At 42.9% G+C, this 12,076-nt stretch overlaps 1 protein-coding gene across 11 annotated transcripts in view; it reads left to right on the plus strand.

Annotated features, from left to right (window-relative positions):
• Positions 1–12,076, plus strand: part of SAFB (scaffold attachment factor B) — a 35,427-nt gene that overhangs the window by 10,827 nt on the left and 12,524 nt on the right. For 6 of the 11 annotated variants that reach the window (XM_036314480.1, XM_036314483.1, XM_036314484.1 and 3 more), the window contains exons 3-10: positions 2,444–2,508; positions 2,594–2,797; positions 4,337–4,399; positions 4,939–4,971; positions 7,865–7,892; positions 8,823–9,333; positions 9,758–9,807; positions 10,533–10,624. In XM_036314480.1, the coding sequence (XP_036170373.1) occupies positions 2,444–2,508; positions 2,594–2,797; positions 4,337–4,399; positions 4,939–4,971; positions 7,865–7,892; positions 8,823–9,333; positions 9,758–9,807; positions 10,533–10,624 (1,046 nt within the window). Of the gene's footprint in view, positions 1–1,332; positions 1,546–2,443; positions 2,509–2,593; positions 2,798–4,336; positions 4,400–4,938; positions 4,972–5,827; positions 7,761–7,864; positions 7,893–8,822; positions 9,334–9,757; positions 9,808–10,532; positions 10,625–12,076 lie in introns of those variants that run through there. The other 5 variants (XM_036314482.1, XM_036314487.1, XM_036314488.1 and 2 more) reach the window with 3 other exon arrangements.

Raw genomic sequence — 12,076 nt, forward strand, 5'->3', positions numbered from 1 at the left:
CCGACCGGCATGGCTCAGTGGTTGAGCGTCAACGTATGAACCAGGAGGTTATGGGTTTGATTCCTGGTTAGGGTGCATGCCTGTGTTCGGGCTCAATTCTCAGTGGGGGTGTGTCCAGGAGGCAGCTGATCAGTGATTCTTTCTCATCATTGGTTTCTACCTCTCTCTCACCCTTCCTCTGAGATCAGTAAGAATACATTTTTAAAAATAAATAATATGTGGACAGCCCTAGCCAGTTGTGTTCAGTGGATAGAGTGTCGGCCTGCAGACCAAAGAGTCCCAGGTTCAGTTCCAGTCGGGCACGCACGTATCTTGGTTGCAGGCTCCTTCCCAGCCCTGACTCTGGTCAGGGTTCATGCAGGAGGCTACAGATGTTTCTCTCTCTCTCCCACTCTCTCTAAAAATCAATGGAAAAATATCTCCCAGTGAGGATTAACCAAAAAATAATAAATCAATTAATTAAATAAACTGAGAAGTGGAACAAATTTTTAAATGGCAAAAGGATATAAATGAGAGTTATAAAACTACAAGTGATCAACAAGAAAATTTCAACCTAAGCAGTAATCAGATAAATTCAGGTTACAAGTATTTCTTTTTGCCTAGCACATTGGTAAGGGAAAAGAAAAATGGCTGATTTTAACAAAGATTCAGAAAGATTGGCAGTTTTATTCATTGTTGATGGAACTGTGTGAATTGAAATAACTGTCTTCTGGGATATTGCGATAATGTGTATGTTTTCGTTTGTTTTAATCAAAGCCTTAAAAATACACATACTCTTTGTCCTGATGGTGCCATTTCTAGAAACATTCTAAGAGGATTATTGCCTAGATGCCAAAAAAAAAATCACCAGAGTATTCGTCTTTATAAGCGTTTTTTAAAATTTCCAGCCATAGGTATTAGATAAATGATGGTATCTTCATGGTTTGGCTCAGTGGATAGAGAATCGGCCTGTGGACTGAGAGGTCCTAGGTTCGATTCTGGTCAAGGGCATGTGCCTTGGTTGCAGGCACATCCCCAGTAGGAGGTGTGCAGAAGGCAGCTGATTGATGTTTCTCTCTCATCAATGTTTCTAACTCTCTATTTCTCTCTGTAAAAAAGTCAATAAAATATATTTTTTTAAAAAAAGAATATGGAAATACTTCCTGGCCCATGTGGTTTGATGGTTAGAGCCTCAGCCCATACACTGAAAGGTTGTAGGTTTGATCCCTGGCTCCAGTAGGGGTGTGTTCAGGAGGCAACCAATTGATGTGTTTTACATTGATATTTCTCACTCTTTCTCGCCCTCTCTCCTTTCTTCCACTCTTCCCTTTCTCCTTTCCTTCTACTCTCTAGGGAAAAAAATCAATGGAAAAAATATCCTCAGGTGAGGATTAACAACAACAACAAAAGAATATGGCCATATGTTCACAACATGTTAAGTGAAAAGATTATAAAATGACAGTACAGTGCCATTTTTATAAACATAATACATCTAGTCTATCCATAGCAAAATATGGGAAGACATCTATGTACGTCAGTGTGTGACAACATGAGAGCTAACTCTAGGTAGTAGTTATTACTGGCTTTTATTTTCTTTAAATATATATATTTTTTATTGATTTCAGAGATGAAGGGAGGGAGAGATAGAAACATCAATGATAATAGAGAATCATTGATCAGCTGCCTCCTGCATGCCCCACACTGGGGATCAAGCCCGCAACCCAGGCGTATGCCCTGACCGGGAATTGAGCCATGACCTCTTGGTTCATAGGTTGACGCTCAGCCACTGAGCCACGTTGGCCAGGCTTTCTCCTGCTTATTTATGTTTTGCTTTATGTCATTGTTACTGTGGGAAAACATGCTTCATGTTTCTTAGGTAAAAAGCAGCACATTTGTATAAGATACTATTCTCCCTATAACCAAAGCCACTTGATAAGAAAGCCAGGCCTGAGAAAGGTCTGGCCTGCTTTCACCTTACTAAGAACCAGTTTCCAGCTCCTCATACTTCCACATCCACAGCCACTGGATAAGAATAGAATCTCGTCTGCTTAGGTGGTAGAGGGTCTGCCTTGTCCAGAATAGCCTTACCATTCCTGGATTACACAGTGTCCTTCAGTTTAGCAAGTGCCACAGGTGTTTTAGGTGGCCATTTCTGTAGTGCTGAGGGCCTATAAAAGTCAAAAATTATTTCTTCTGGCCCTAGCTGGTTTGGCTCAGTGGATAGAGCATCAGCCTGCAGGGTCCCAGGTTCAGTTCTGGTCAAGGGCATATGCCCAAGTTGTGGGCTTGATCCCCAGTAGGTGGTGTGCAGGAGGCAGCCAATCAATGATTCTCTCTCATCATTGATGTTTCTCTCTCTTTCCCTCTCCCTTCTCTGAAATCAATAAAAATATTTCAAAAAAAATGTATTGCTTCTGGAAAAATGCATGTTATTAATCTCCTGCTTTGACAATTATCTCTTCAGGACGTAAACCAGAAGAAGAAGGTGTGGAAGATAATGGGCTGGAGGAAAATTCTGGGGATGGACAGGTATGTGTAGCATTGACAGTGATTCTGCTCAGTGATAGACCAGTAGCAGTTCATTTGTTGATGGCTATGTTTTGTTATGTCACAGGAGGATGTTGAAGCCAGTTTGGAAAACTTGCAGGACATTGACATGATGGATATCAGCGTGTTAGACGAAGCAGAAATCGATAATGGAAGTGTTGCAGATTGTGTGGAAGATGATGATGCTGATAATCTCCCAGAGACTCTGTCTGATAGTAGAGAGCTAGAGGGAGAAATGAAAGAGCTTCCTGAGCAGCTTCAAGAACATGCTGTAGGTACTCGGTAGTCTCTAGAACAGTGGTTCTCAACCTGCAGGTCGTGACCCCTTTGGCGGTCGAACGACCCTTTCAGAGGGGTTGCCTAAGACCATCAGAAAACACATATATAATTACGTATTGTTTTTGTGATTAATCACTATGCTTTAATTATGTTCAATTTGTAACAATGAAATTGGGAGTCACCACAACATGAGGAACTGTATTAAAGGGTCACGGCATTAGGAAGGTTGAGAACCACTGCTCTAGAATGTGCCCTGAGTGCATCAATTCCTCAAATGTCATAATAGATGAGAAGTGGAGTATATGCTGTACATTTGCAGAATGCTACATTAAACGTTTCAGGGACATTATTGAAGGCCTGTCTGCCAGGCATTAGGCATTAATGTTCTTTAATTGGTGGGGGACCTGGGGGAGATGTTAATCCTCACCTGAGGATATTTTTCCCATTTTTTTTTTTAGAGAGAAAGGAAGGGAGGGCAGGAGGGGAGAGAGACATTGATTAGTTGCCTCCCTCACTTGCCCTGATAGGGCCAGGATAGGACCTGCAATCAAACCTGAGACCCTTTCAGGCATGGCCAACTCTAACCACTGAGTCACGCTGGCCTGGGCTGTTTTTTAAAACAACAGTATGACAAATAGGTGGGATTATGCCCATTTTTAATTGAAGAAATTGGGGATTTAAAAAGTAAAGAACTATCTCCAGGATCATAAGAGGATAAGAATTAAGACCATACCAATTCCAGAGTCCATGTACTTAACTCATGCACCATGTTGTCTTGGTACCATTTATTAGATTATTTTACTTTTATGAGGATAAATTTGCTAGGTATACAGACAAAGTGATGGATCATTGGGGCTTTTCCAGTCCTCTGCTTCTGTCCCCATACTCTGATTTGGGAGTTGATAATGGTAAGAGGCAGGGTTCTCAGAGATGCCATTCCATTTGGGGCAGTTGCCACCTCAGGGGCAACAGTCCCATTGTCATTGGCATCCAGGTTTCGGGAAGGTGGTGGTGGCCACTGAAGTCCAAGAATCCATTCCAACGCCTGATTCTGGGCATTGTTCCTTGAAGAGTAGTCTCTAAACCTCATGCTCCAATCTACTTGTAAAGTCTATGTACTACAGTAGCCCCGCTTATTTTTGGGGATAGGTTCCAAACCCCCAGCAGAATTACACTATATTGCTCTTTTGATTTCTGCACTGTATTCAGAATTTTGTCAGGTGATTTTTAAAAATTAATTTTTAGAGAGGAAGGGGGAGGGAGAAAGAGAGAGAACCATCAATCTGATAGGGAAACATTGATTGGCTGCTTCCTGCAAGCTCCTTACCAAGGATTGAGCCCACTACCCAGTTATGCACCCTGACTGGTAATCAAACTTTCAGTACACGGGACAGCCCCCAACCATCTGAGCCACACCCACCGGCCAGCGTTGTCATAAGTGATTTTTCATGGCTGTTACTTGTTACTGTATAGATGTTCCATTATGTTATCTTATTGATGTATTAAACTGTCTTCTCTGTTTATTTTACAGCTAGAGGACAGAGAAACTATAAATAACTTAGATACTTCATCATCTGACTTCACTATATTACAGGTAAATTGTTGTGTCTCTCAATAATTATAGCATCAGTGGTTATACTACAGTTTCTGGAAACCACTGCAGACATTGTGTTGCACTCCCAAGGAAAAGTCATTCAAGGTTTGTTAACATTGCCTACTTTGTCAGCAAAACCATCAGAGAGGGTTTTGCTCCCCTTCCCCTAAATACAATGTACCTGTTGCAAAGGACTCACCATCTTGACTTTCCACTCAATTACTATGGCTTCCCTGTAACTGAGAGGGCATATTTGGGAAAGTTTTTTGCTGATTTGATTGCTGAGGGCATCCTCTGCAGAAAGACTGTTAGGTCAAATAGCAAGGGGGGCTCCCTCCCTAAGGAAGATTGATGGGGTCCAGACTAGGATGCAGGGGGGGTAGGGTGGGCAGAGCACAGACATCACAGCTGGGACAGGTGGATTCCAAGACTTCTGTTTCTGCCTTTGGGAGAATTTCTTATGGAAAATGAAGGAATTTTTTTGATTACTATATCATCTTGACTGTTTCATTACCATCTGTGTAAATATTAAACCTTAGATGAGAACAAATGAGATGTGGACTAACTTACAGGTATGATTTCAATAAATTTGGGTCTTGAGTTTCCTTTTAATGTTTCTGCCAGACTTATATGTATGTAAATTGTTGGAATAAACTTACTTGGGTCTAATTTTTAATTTTTTTTAATCCTCACCCAAGGATATTTTTTCCATTGATTTTTTTTTTTTTAGAGGGGGCGGGGTGCAGAGAGAAAGAAACATTGATGTGAGAGACACATCAACTGGTTGCCTCCCGTACACGCCCCAACCAAGACCAGGGATCGAACATGTAACCCAGGTACATGCACTTCACTGGAAATTGAACGCACAGCCCTTCCTTGCGCGGGCCAGGGCTTGCGTCTAATTTTTTTTTTTTTAATATATTTTATTGATTTTTTACAGAGAGGAAGAGAGAGAGAGAGAGAGAGAGAGTCAGAAACATCAATGAGAAAGAAACATCGATCAGCCGCCTCCTGCACACCCACCACTGGAGATGTGCCCGCAACCAAGGTACATGCCCCTGACCAGAATCGAGCCTGGGACCCTTCAGTCCACAGGCCGACGCTCTATCCACTATGCCAAACCGTTTAGGGCTTGCGTCTAATTTTTAATAGAAACTTTTTTGGTTTTGTTTGTTTGTTTTTAATATATTTTTATTGATTTCAGAGAGGAAGGGAGAGAAAGATGGAAACAACAGTGATGAGAGAGAATCATTGATCAGTTGCCTCCTGCATACCCACTACTGGGGATCGAGCCTGCGACCCAGGCATATGCCCATGACCGGAATCAAACCCGTGACCTTCAGTTTGCAGGCCAACGCTCTATCCACTGAGCCAAGCCGGCTAGGGCTTTAATAGAAACTGTTCTAAGGAAATGAAAATACAATTAGCTTATTTCAGTCCTTGATTGTTTTTATTGTTTTGTTTTTTGTGTTTTTTTTTTTATGTCAACTGTGCTGCTTAATTAGAACACCTTTCAGATAAGATCTCCATTTGCTCTGCCAGGCAGGGCAAGGTTGGTTGTCACTGGTTAAGTAGAACCCCAGACTCAAGAAGTATGCAAACCTCAAAAAATAAAACTTCGTGGAACCCAGCTCACTTTAGGGCTGATGTCTCTCCAACTGTGAAGAGATGCATTTTATTTATCCCTATGAAAAGAAAGGAAGAGCCAGGTCTGGTTGTTTCATTCAGTTTTTGTTCTAGGTCGAAGACTCCCAAGTTAAAATGGAAAGCATATAACCCTTTCCAGAGACAAATAGGAATATATTCATTTTTTCTTTGGAAAAAGTTAAGGAGAGAATTGTTCTGCCTGGAGTGATCCTTTGTTTTGCTCATAGAGTTTTACTTCCCAAAGTGGCATATATTATGTTAAAAACAAATTGATTAATAGTTAAATGAAACTATGAATAAAGTGAACAATTTCCTAGGGCTTCCTAGAATGGCAGGTCTATTCCCAGGGGAAGATACAGACCATCCACAACCATTTATGGGGTATATGTGAAGTACCTGTGATGCGATGGTGAGAAGAAAGACTGGTCTCCATCCTCACAGGGCCTGTCTTCCATGCGTGGAGTACACACGTAAACAGAGCATTGGGAATTGGCCTGACTGGTACACAGCCTTTGCTCAGATCTGGGCTCTGTGTGCTGTGTTCTTGAGCATGTTTATCGTTCACTCTGTGCCAGTCTCCTAATCTAAGAAGAAAGATAATAGTTCCAACCTGCTAGTACTGTCTAATGATTAATATATGTATGCATAAGGTGTTTAAATTTGCACCTGGAACCTAGTCAGTGCTCATCAGTATTGACTGGAATTCTAGAATAATGTACCTTGTACAGAGGTAGGGAACAGGGATTACATATTGAGAGAAAGGCCCTTCATTAGTGGGGTAGCCTTTGAAGTCATTCAGGATGACCTTTCTATGAGCTGAGGACCTCTGACCTAAATGTAAGACTTGGCTGGGAGTGAGGTCAGGGTACAAGTGGGCCTGTTGGGGAGGGAGGTGGTGTGAGGGGCCATTGCTAAAGCCCTTAGGCCACAGAGGGACATGTGCTCACCATGGTGGCAAAAGTGCAGACAGATGGAGATGGGAATAGTAAACCAGAGGCTATTGTAGGTGAGGGATAACAATGGTCTAAATTGACAGGGCTTCCTGAGAAGGGTTGGAAGGATATTTGGGAATTGGGCCTGGCCCAGTGGGGACCTTGATTGTAGGAGATACATGTAATCCTGGAGAGCTCTCAGATGACAAGGGGGTAGCTTTGGTACAACTGCGAAATAACAGTTTAATGACATGTGCCTGTATTCCCTCAGTCTTGTGAATATTCTAAACTAATGCTATATTAATTAAAACCTGATTGTTTGCTATGTGTCAGGCATTCTGTTAGACACTAAAAGTAGAAAAATGAAAACACTGCTCTCCTTGCACTTAAGAGTTCTGCCTAGAGCAGTGGTTCTCAACCTTCCTAATGTTGTGGTGACCCCCAACCATAAAATTATTTTCGTTGCTACTTCATAACTGTAATTTTGCTGCTGTTATGCATCGTAATGTAAAATATCTGATATGCTATATGTGTTTTCCGATGGTCTCAACCCACAGGTTGAGAACCGCTGGCCTAGAGGGACAGATAGGCATGTGATCATTTCATCACCATGAAAAGTGAAATGTTGCCAGGCACTGGGGAAACAGCAAAAAATGAAAACCAGATACCAGGTTCCTTGAGAGTAGTAGCCTGAAATGTGGGGTTTGGGCCCAGAGGAAGGAGCTGGAATCCCAGCTGTGTGGGCTCTTCCTTCACGAGCAAGTTCTCCCCCTGTTGCATTTGTGAGTGCTCTAGTCTGTGTTTTAAAAATTTGTCTTTTGTTATTGCTAGCTAGCACAAATCTCATTTTTTTATATTATTTTATTTATTTTTGTTTTTTTCGCAGGAAATTGAAGAGCCATCCTTGGAGCCAGGTACTGTTCAATGAAAAATTTATCAGCGGGGGTTTGGAATCATTCTAGTTTTCCACCTTCTCTAATTTGAATTCTTAAATTTTAAAAAGTTGCCATAATATAGTGTACATTGTTCTAAAAGTTTACGATCCAGAACATACCAGGATCATAGAGATTGGAAACCCAGCCATATCACCAGATCTGTGAAAGTGGCTAATTTCTCATTTTGCAAAATGTATTTATGAGACCTCATGCCTTTTTAAATATAAATGGCACTTAAATGCATGTAGAAAGAGTTTGCATGCCTCTCGAGCTAATACTGCTGTACCCCACAAAACAGATCTTGTGATATTGGACAGTACCTTAACTTTATGGTTTTTAATTCAGGCAGTGCAGGTAGAGGTAGGGAGATAAATTTTAAAACATTGAGACATAACTGGATTCCAGAAGAGGAAAGAGTTTCTTCATGAGAATTCCAAACAAATACTATTCACTTTCTGGACTTCAAATATCTCAGAGCACCGATGGAAGAGATTCTGATTGTCATGTTGGACTGTTCTGTTAAAAGAAATTCAAAGAAATTTGGAAATTGAGCTGTTCAGTGAATGGTCATACATTCAGTTAAGCAACTTGGACTTTGGAAGCTAAATTTGGAAGAGTCATATGTAAACGACGACAGAATGAAGACTGTCAAGAATCAGCCAGAAGGTTTTGGGGTTAAATCTCTGGGATGCTTTTCTCTTCCATGTAGCGTGGCAGCTTACTCTAGCAGTCGGTTGGAGTGCAGGTAGTGTAACCAGTGTAACATGTGTACCCGCGGGTTTTCCAATCTCTGTGTAGCTAGCAGTTCTCTTCGTGTTAGTGTGGCAGCCGTGCCAGTTCCACATTTGTGATTGCTTTATTTCCCTGGTAATTAAACCTTGTGCCATTCTATTCCTGTTAAATCCGTAGAAAATGAGAAAATACTCGACATTTTGGGGGAAACTTGTAAATCTGAGCCAGTAAAAGAAGAAGGTTCCGAGCTGGAGCAGCCATTTGCACAGGATACAAGTAGCGTGGGGCCAGACAGAAAGCTTGCGGAGGAAGAGGACCTTTTTGGCAGCGGCCACCCGGAGGAGGGTGATTTAGATTTGGCCAGCGAGTCAACAGCACAAGCTCAGTGGAGCGAGGCAGACACCCTGTTAGCGGTAGTGAAAAGGGAGCCCGTGGAGCAGACAGGCGGTGACGAGAGGATGGACTGTGAGCCTGTAGGGCTAGAGGAGCCAGTTGAGCAGAGTAGTAAAGCCTCAGAGCGCGCAGAAGCCTCTAGCGAGGAGGTCGCAGAAGCGCCCCAGGAAGCCTCAAGCCCAGACCCCAGAGATAGCAAAGAAGACGTGAAGAAGTTTGCTTTTGAAGCTTGTAATGAAGTCCCTCCGGCTCCTAAAGAGTCCTCAGCCAGTGAGGGCGCTGATCAGAAAATGAGGTTTGTTTTTTCTCAGTTTTAGACCAGACGCTATCTCCTTTTCATTGGTCGTTTAATGACACACATAAGCTGTTTTTTCTACAATTGGCCAGCCAGACTGATGAAACTGTAGTTTACCTCTAAAGAATGTTTTATTTCTCTTTGTTTATTTTAAACTGATTATATAATCTTTTTTCTTTTCTCAACCTGTCATGGTTGTTTTCTTTAATTCTTCCTAATTATCTTTAGCCCAGCCGAATTAATTAACTCCTATGGGTGTGAAATCTTATGGTTAGGTCAGATTTCCAATACAAGTTTGTCGGGGTACCATTTTTTTCAGAACTAAATTTCGGGTAGGTATGCAACCTCAGCACATATTTTATCATTTTGAGTTGGTTTCCTCTCTGCTTCTTCCTCCTGGAGTGACATTCTCTTTTCTCTCTAGTTCTGTCGAAGATGACTCGGATACAAAACGGCTTTCCAAAGAGGAGAAAGGTAGATCTCTATGGCAGTCTCTTGCAGTGTGTGTGGCCTCAGCACTACTGTGGTATATTAGTGCATTTCTCAGCCAGATGTGTCTGTGTGTCTTACATGGGGCCTTTTTCCACTCCTGCTCTTCACTCTGCATGTCCTGGGTAGTGGGGAGCAGGCCAGTTCTTCCGGGTTGATGTATTAATGTCATGCAGGCCCTTGTTTTCATGAGGGCACTTTGGAAATGGAAAAAAATGATCTGGTGTCAGATATCTTGGGGTTACCTGGTATTTCACCTTTATCAGCACCTTACCTCTTTATTACAATTTTTTTCTTTAACTGAAATTTTACTGTCCAGATTCATTCTTAATCAGTGTTATAAAAAGAACCATAGCCTGACCGGTTTGGCTCAGTGGATAGAGCATCAGCCTGCAGACTGAAAGGGTTCCAGGTTCGATTCCGGTCAAGGGCATGTACCTTGGTTGCAGGCACATCCGCAGTAGGGGGCGTGCAGGAGGCAGCTGATCGATGTTTCTCTCTCATCGAACAGCTCCTGGCTTGCTGTTGTAAGGGGCATTGCTGCCGGTCCTGTTGGACCTAGTGTGTCACTCCAGTTGTGTAAGGACAGTGGGCTTTGGGGGCTGCTGGTATCTTGGACAAGTGGGGGGGACATATTTGGTTTCTATGACTAAGACTCAGGATACTGTATGAATAATATTCTTGACCAGACTCTGTGTTTTTTTAAATAGGTCGTAGCAGTTGTAGAAATTTCTGGGTTAGTGGACTTTCTTCCACCACCAGAGCTACAGATTTGAAGAATCTTTTCAGCAAATATGGAAAGGTAAGACCAAGGGTTTTCTGGAGAAGATGTCTTTAAGCCAAATTTACTATAGCCTTTCTATGCAGATTACTGTCCTCTCAGTGACCACTTTGACACTTTGCTGTTCTTTGAGCTCACAGCTCATGGCCTGTGCAGGATCACCTACCCCTCTGTGTGTGGAGGTGACAGATCTGTAGAAGCTCCCAGACCCTCCTCTACTTTCTATTTCTTCTCCCTCATCCTCTGCCCCCAAGCTACCACTTTTTTAAGGCTTCAGGACTTAAACCCAAGAAGGGCTGCAGGGGCTGTAGCAAAGGGCAGGGCGGAGAGATGCTGTCAGAACGTCTGTGAGACAGTGGTAACTGCAGGACAGCACAATTGAGGCTGTACACATACAAGGCCTTTGCATCTTGACCAGTGACAGGTTCCAGCTCTGCCACTCACAGTTGTGTGGCGAGGTTCATGTCACTTCCCTTATGGGAACTTCTGTATCATCTGTACACCGGGGGACCTTCCATTGCTGCCTCCTGAAGATGGTATGTAGCTATAGCAGAGCTATGGGTGCCCTGCTTGTGGCCCTCATCTGCGGCCTGATTTTTTAAAATTTTTTTTAATCCTCGTCACGGGATTTTTTTTTTTTTAAATATATTTTTACTAATTTCAGAGAGGAAGGGAGAGTGAGAGATAGAAACATCAATGATAAGAGAAAAGAATCATTGATCGGCTGCCTCCTGCATACCCCCTACTGGGGATCAAGCCCGCAACCCAAGCATGTGCCCTTGACTGGAATTGAACCGGAGACCCTTCAGTCCACAGGCCCATGCTCTATCCACTGAGCCAAACCAGCTAGGGCCAAGGATAGTTTTTCCATTGGTTTTCAGAGAGAGTGGAAAGGAGAGGGAGAGACAGAAAGAAATACTGATGTGAGGGAAACACATGTGTTGCCTCTTGCACACACCCTGACCAGGGCACCCATACCGTTTTTACCCACAGCTGGAGCATTTATGGCCACTTCCCCTCTGCACCCCCAGCCCCTCTTCCCTCCCTCGTCAGCTCTTGGTGATGGCAGTGATTGATAGACGCTCATGCACCAGCCTCCCCCCCCCAGGTTCCCACTACAGCTCCTTGTTTGTTAGGGCACTTGTGTTGGCTCTCCTCCCTTTTTTCTCACCTTCTCCCTGTGCCTCCTGGACTCACCTCCCAAATAAATTACATCCAGGGCTCCTTGTCTCTTAGAGTCAGCTTTTGGGGCAAGCCAAAGTAAAACTTGGTGCAGACCCTTGTTCACCTTAAGGCTTGAGCAAGTTATAAGAGATCAAACCAACAGTATTTACCTTGGTTATTGATGTCCAAGAGCTAACAAAGGGAAAATTAAACATGCCATGGTGATAGAAATAGCTAACGACTCCCTGGGCCTCAGTAATCCAGGTTGAGCCCTTTCCTCTTTCCTCTGTGGCCCTCAGAGGAGAAGGG

The sequence above is a fragment of the Myotis myotis genome, unplaced genomic scaffold (genome assembly GCF_014108235.1).
Source record: "Myotis myotis isolate mMyoMyo1 unplaced genomic scaffold, mMyoMyo1.p scaffold_m19_p_6, whole genome shotgun sequence".
Lineage (NCBI taxonomy): Eukaryota > Metazoa > Chordata > Mammalia > Chiroptera > Vespertilionidae > Myotis > Myotis myotis.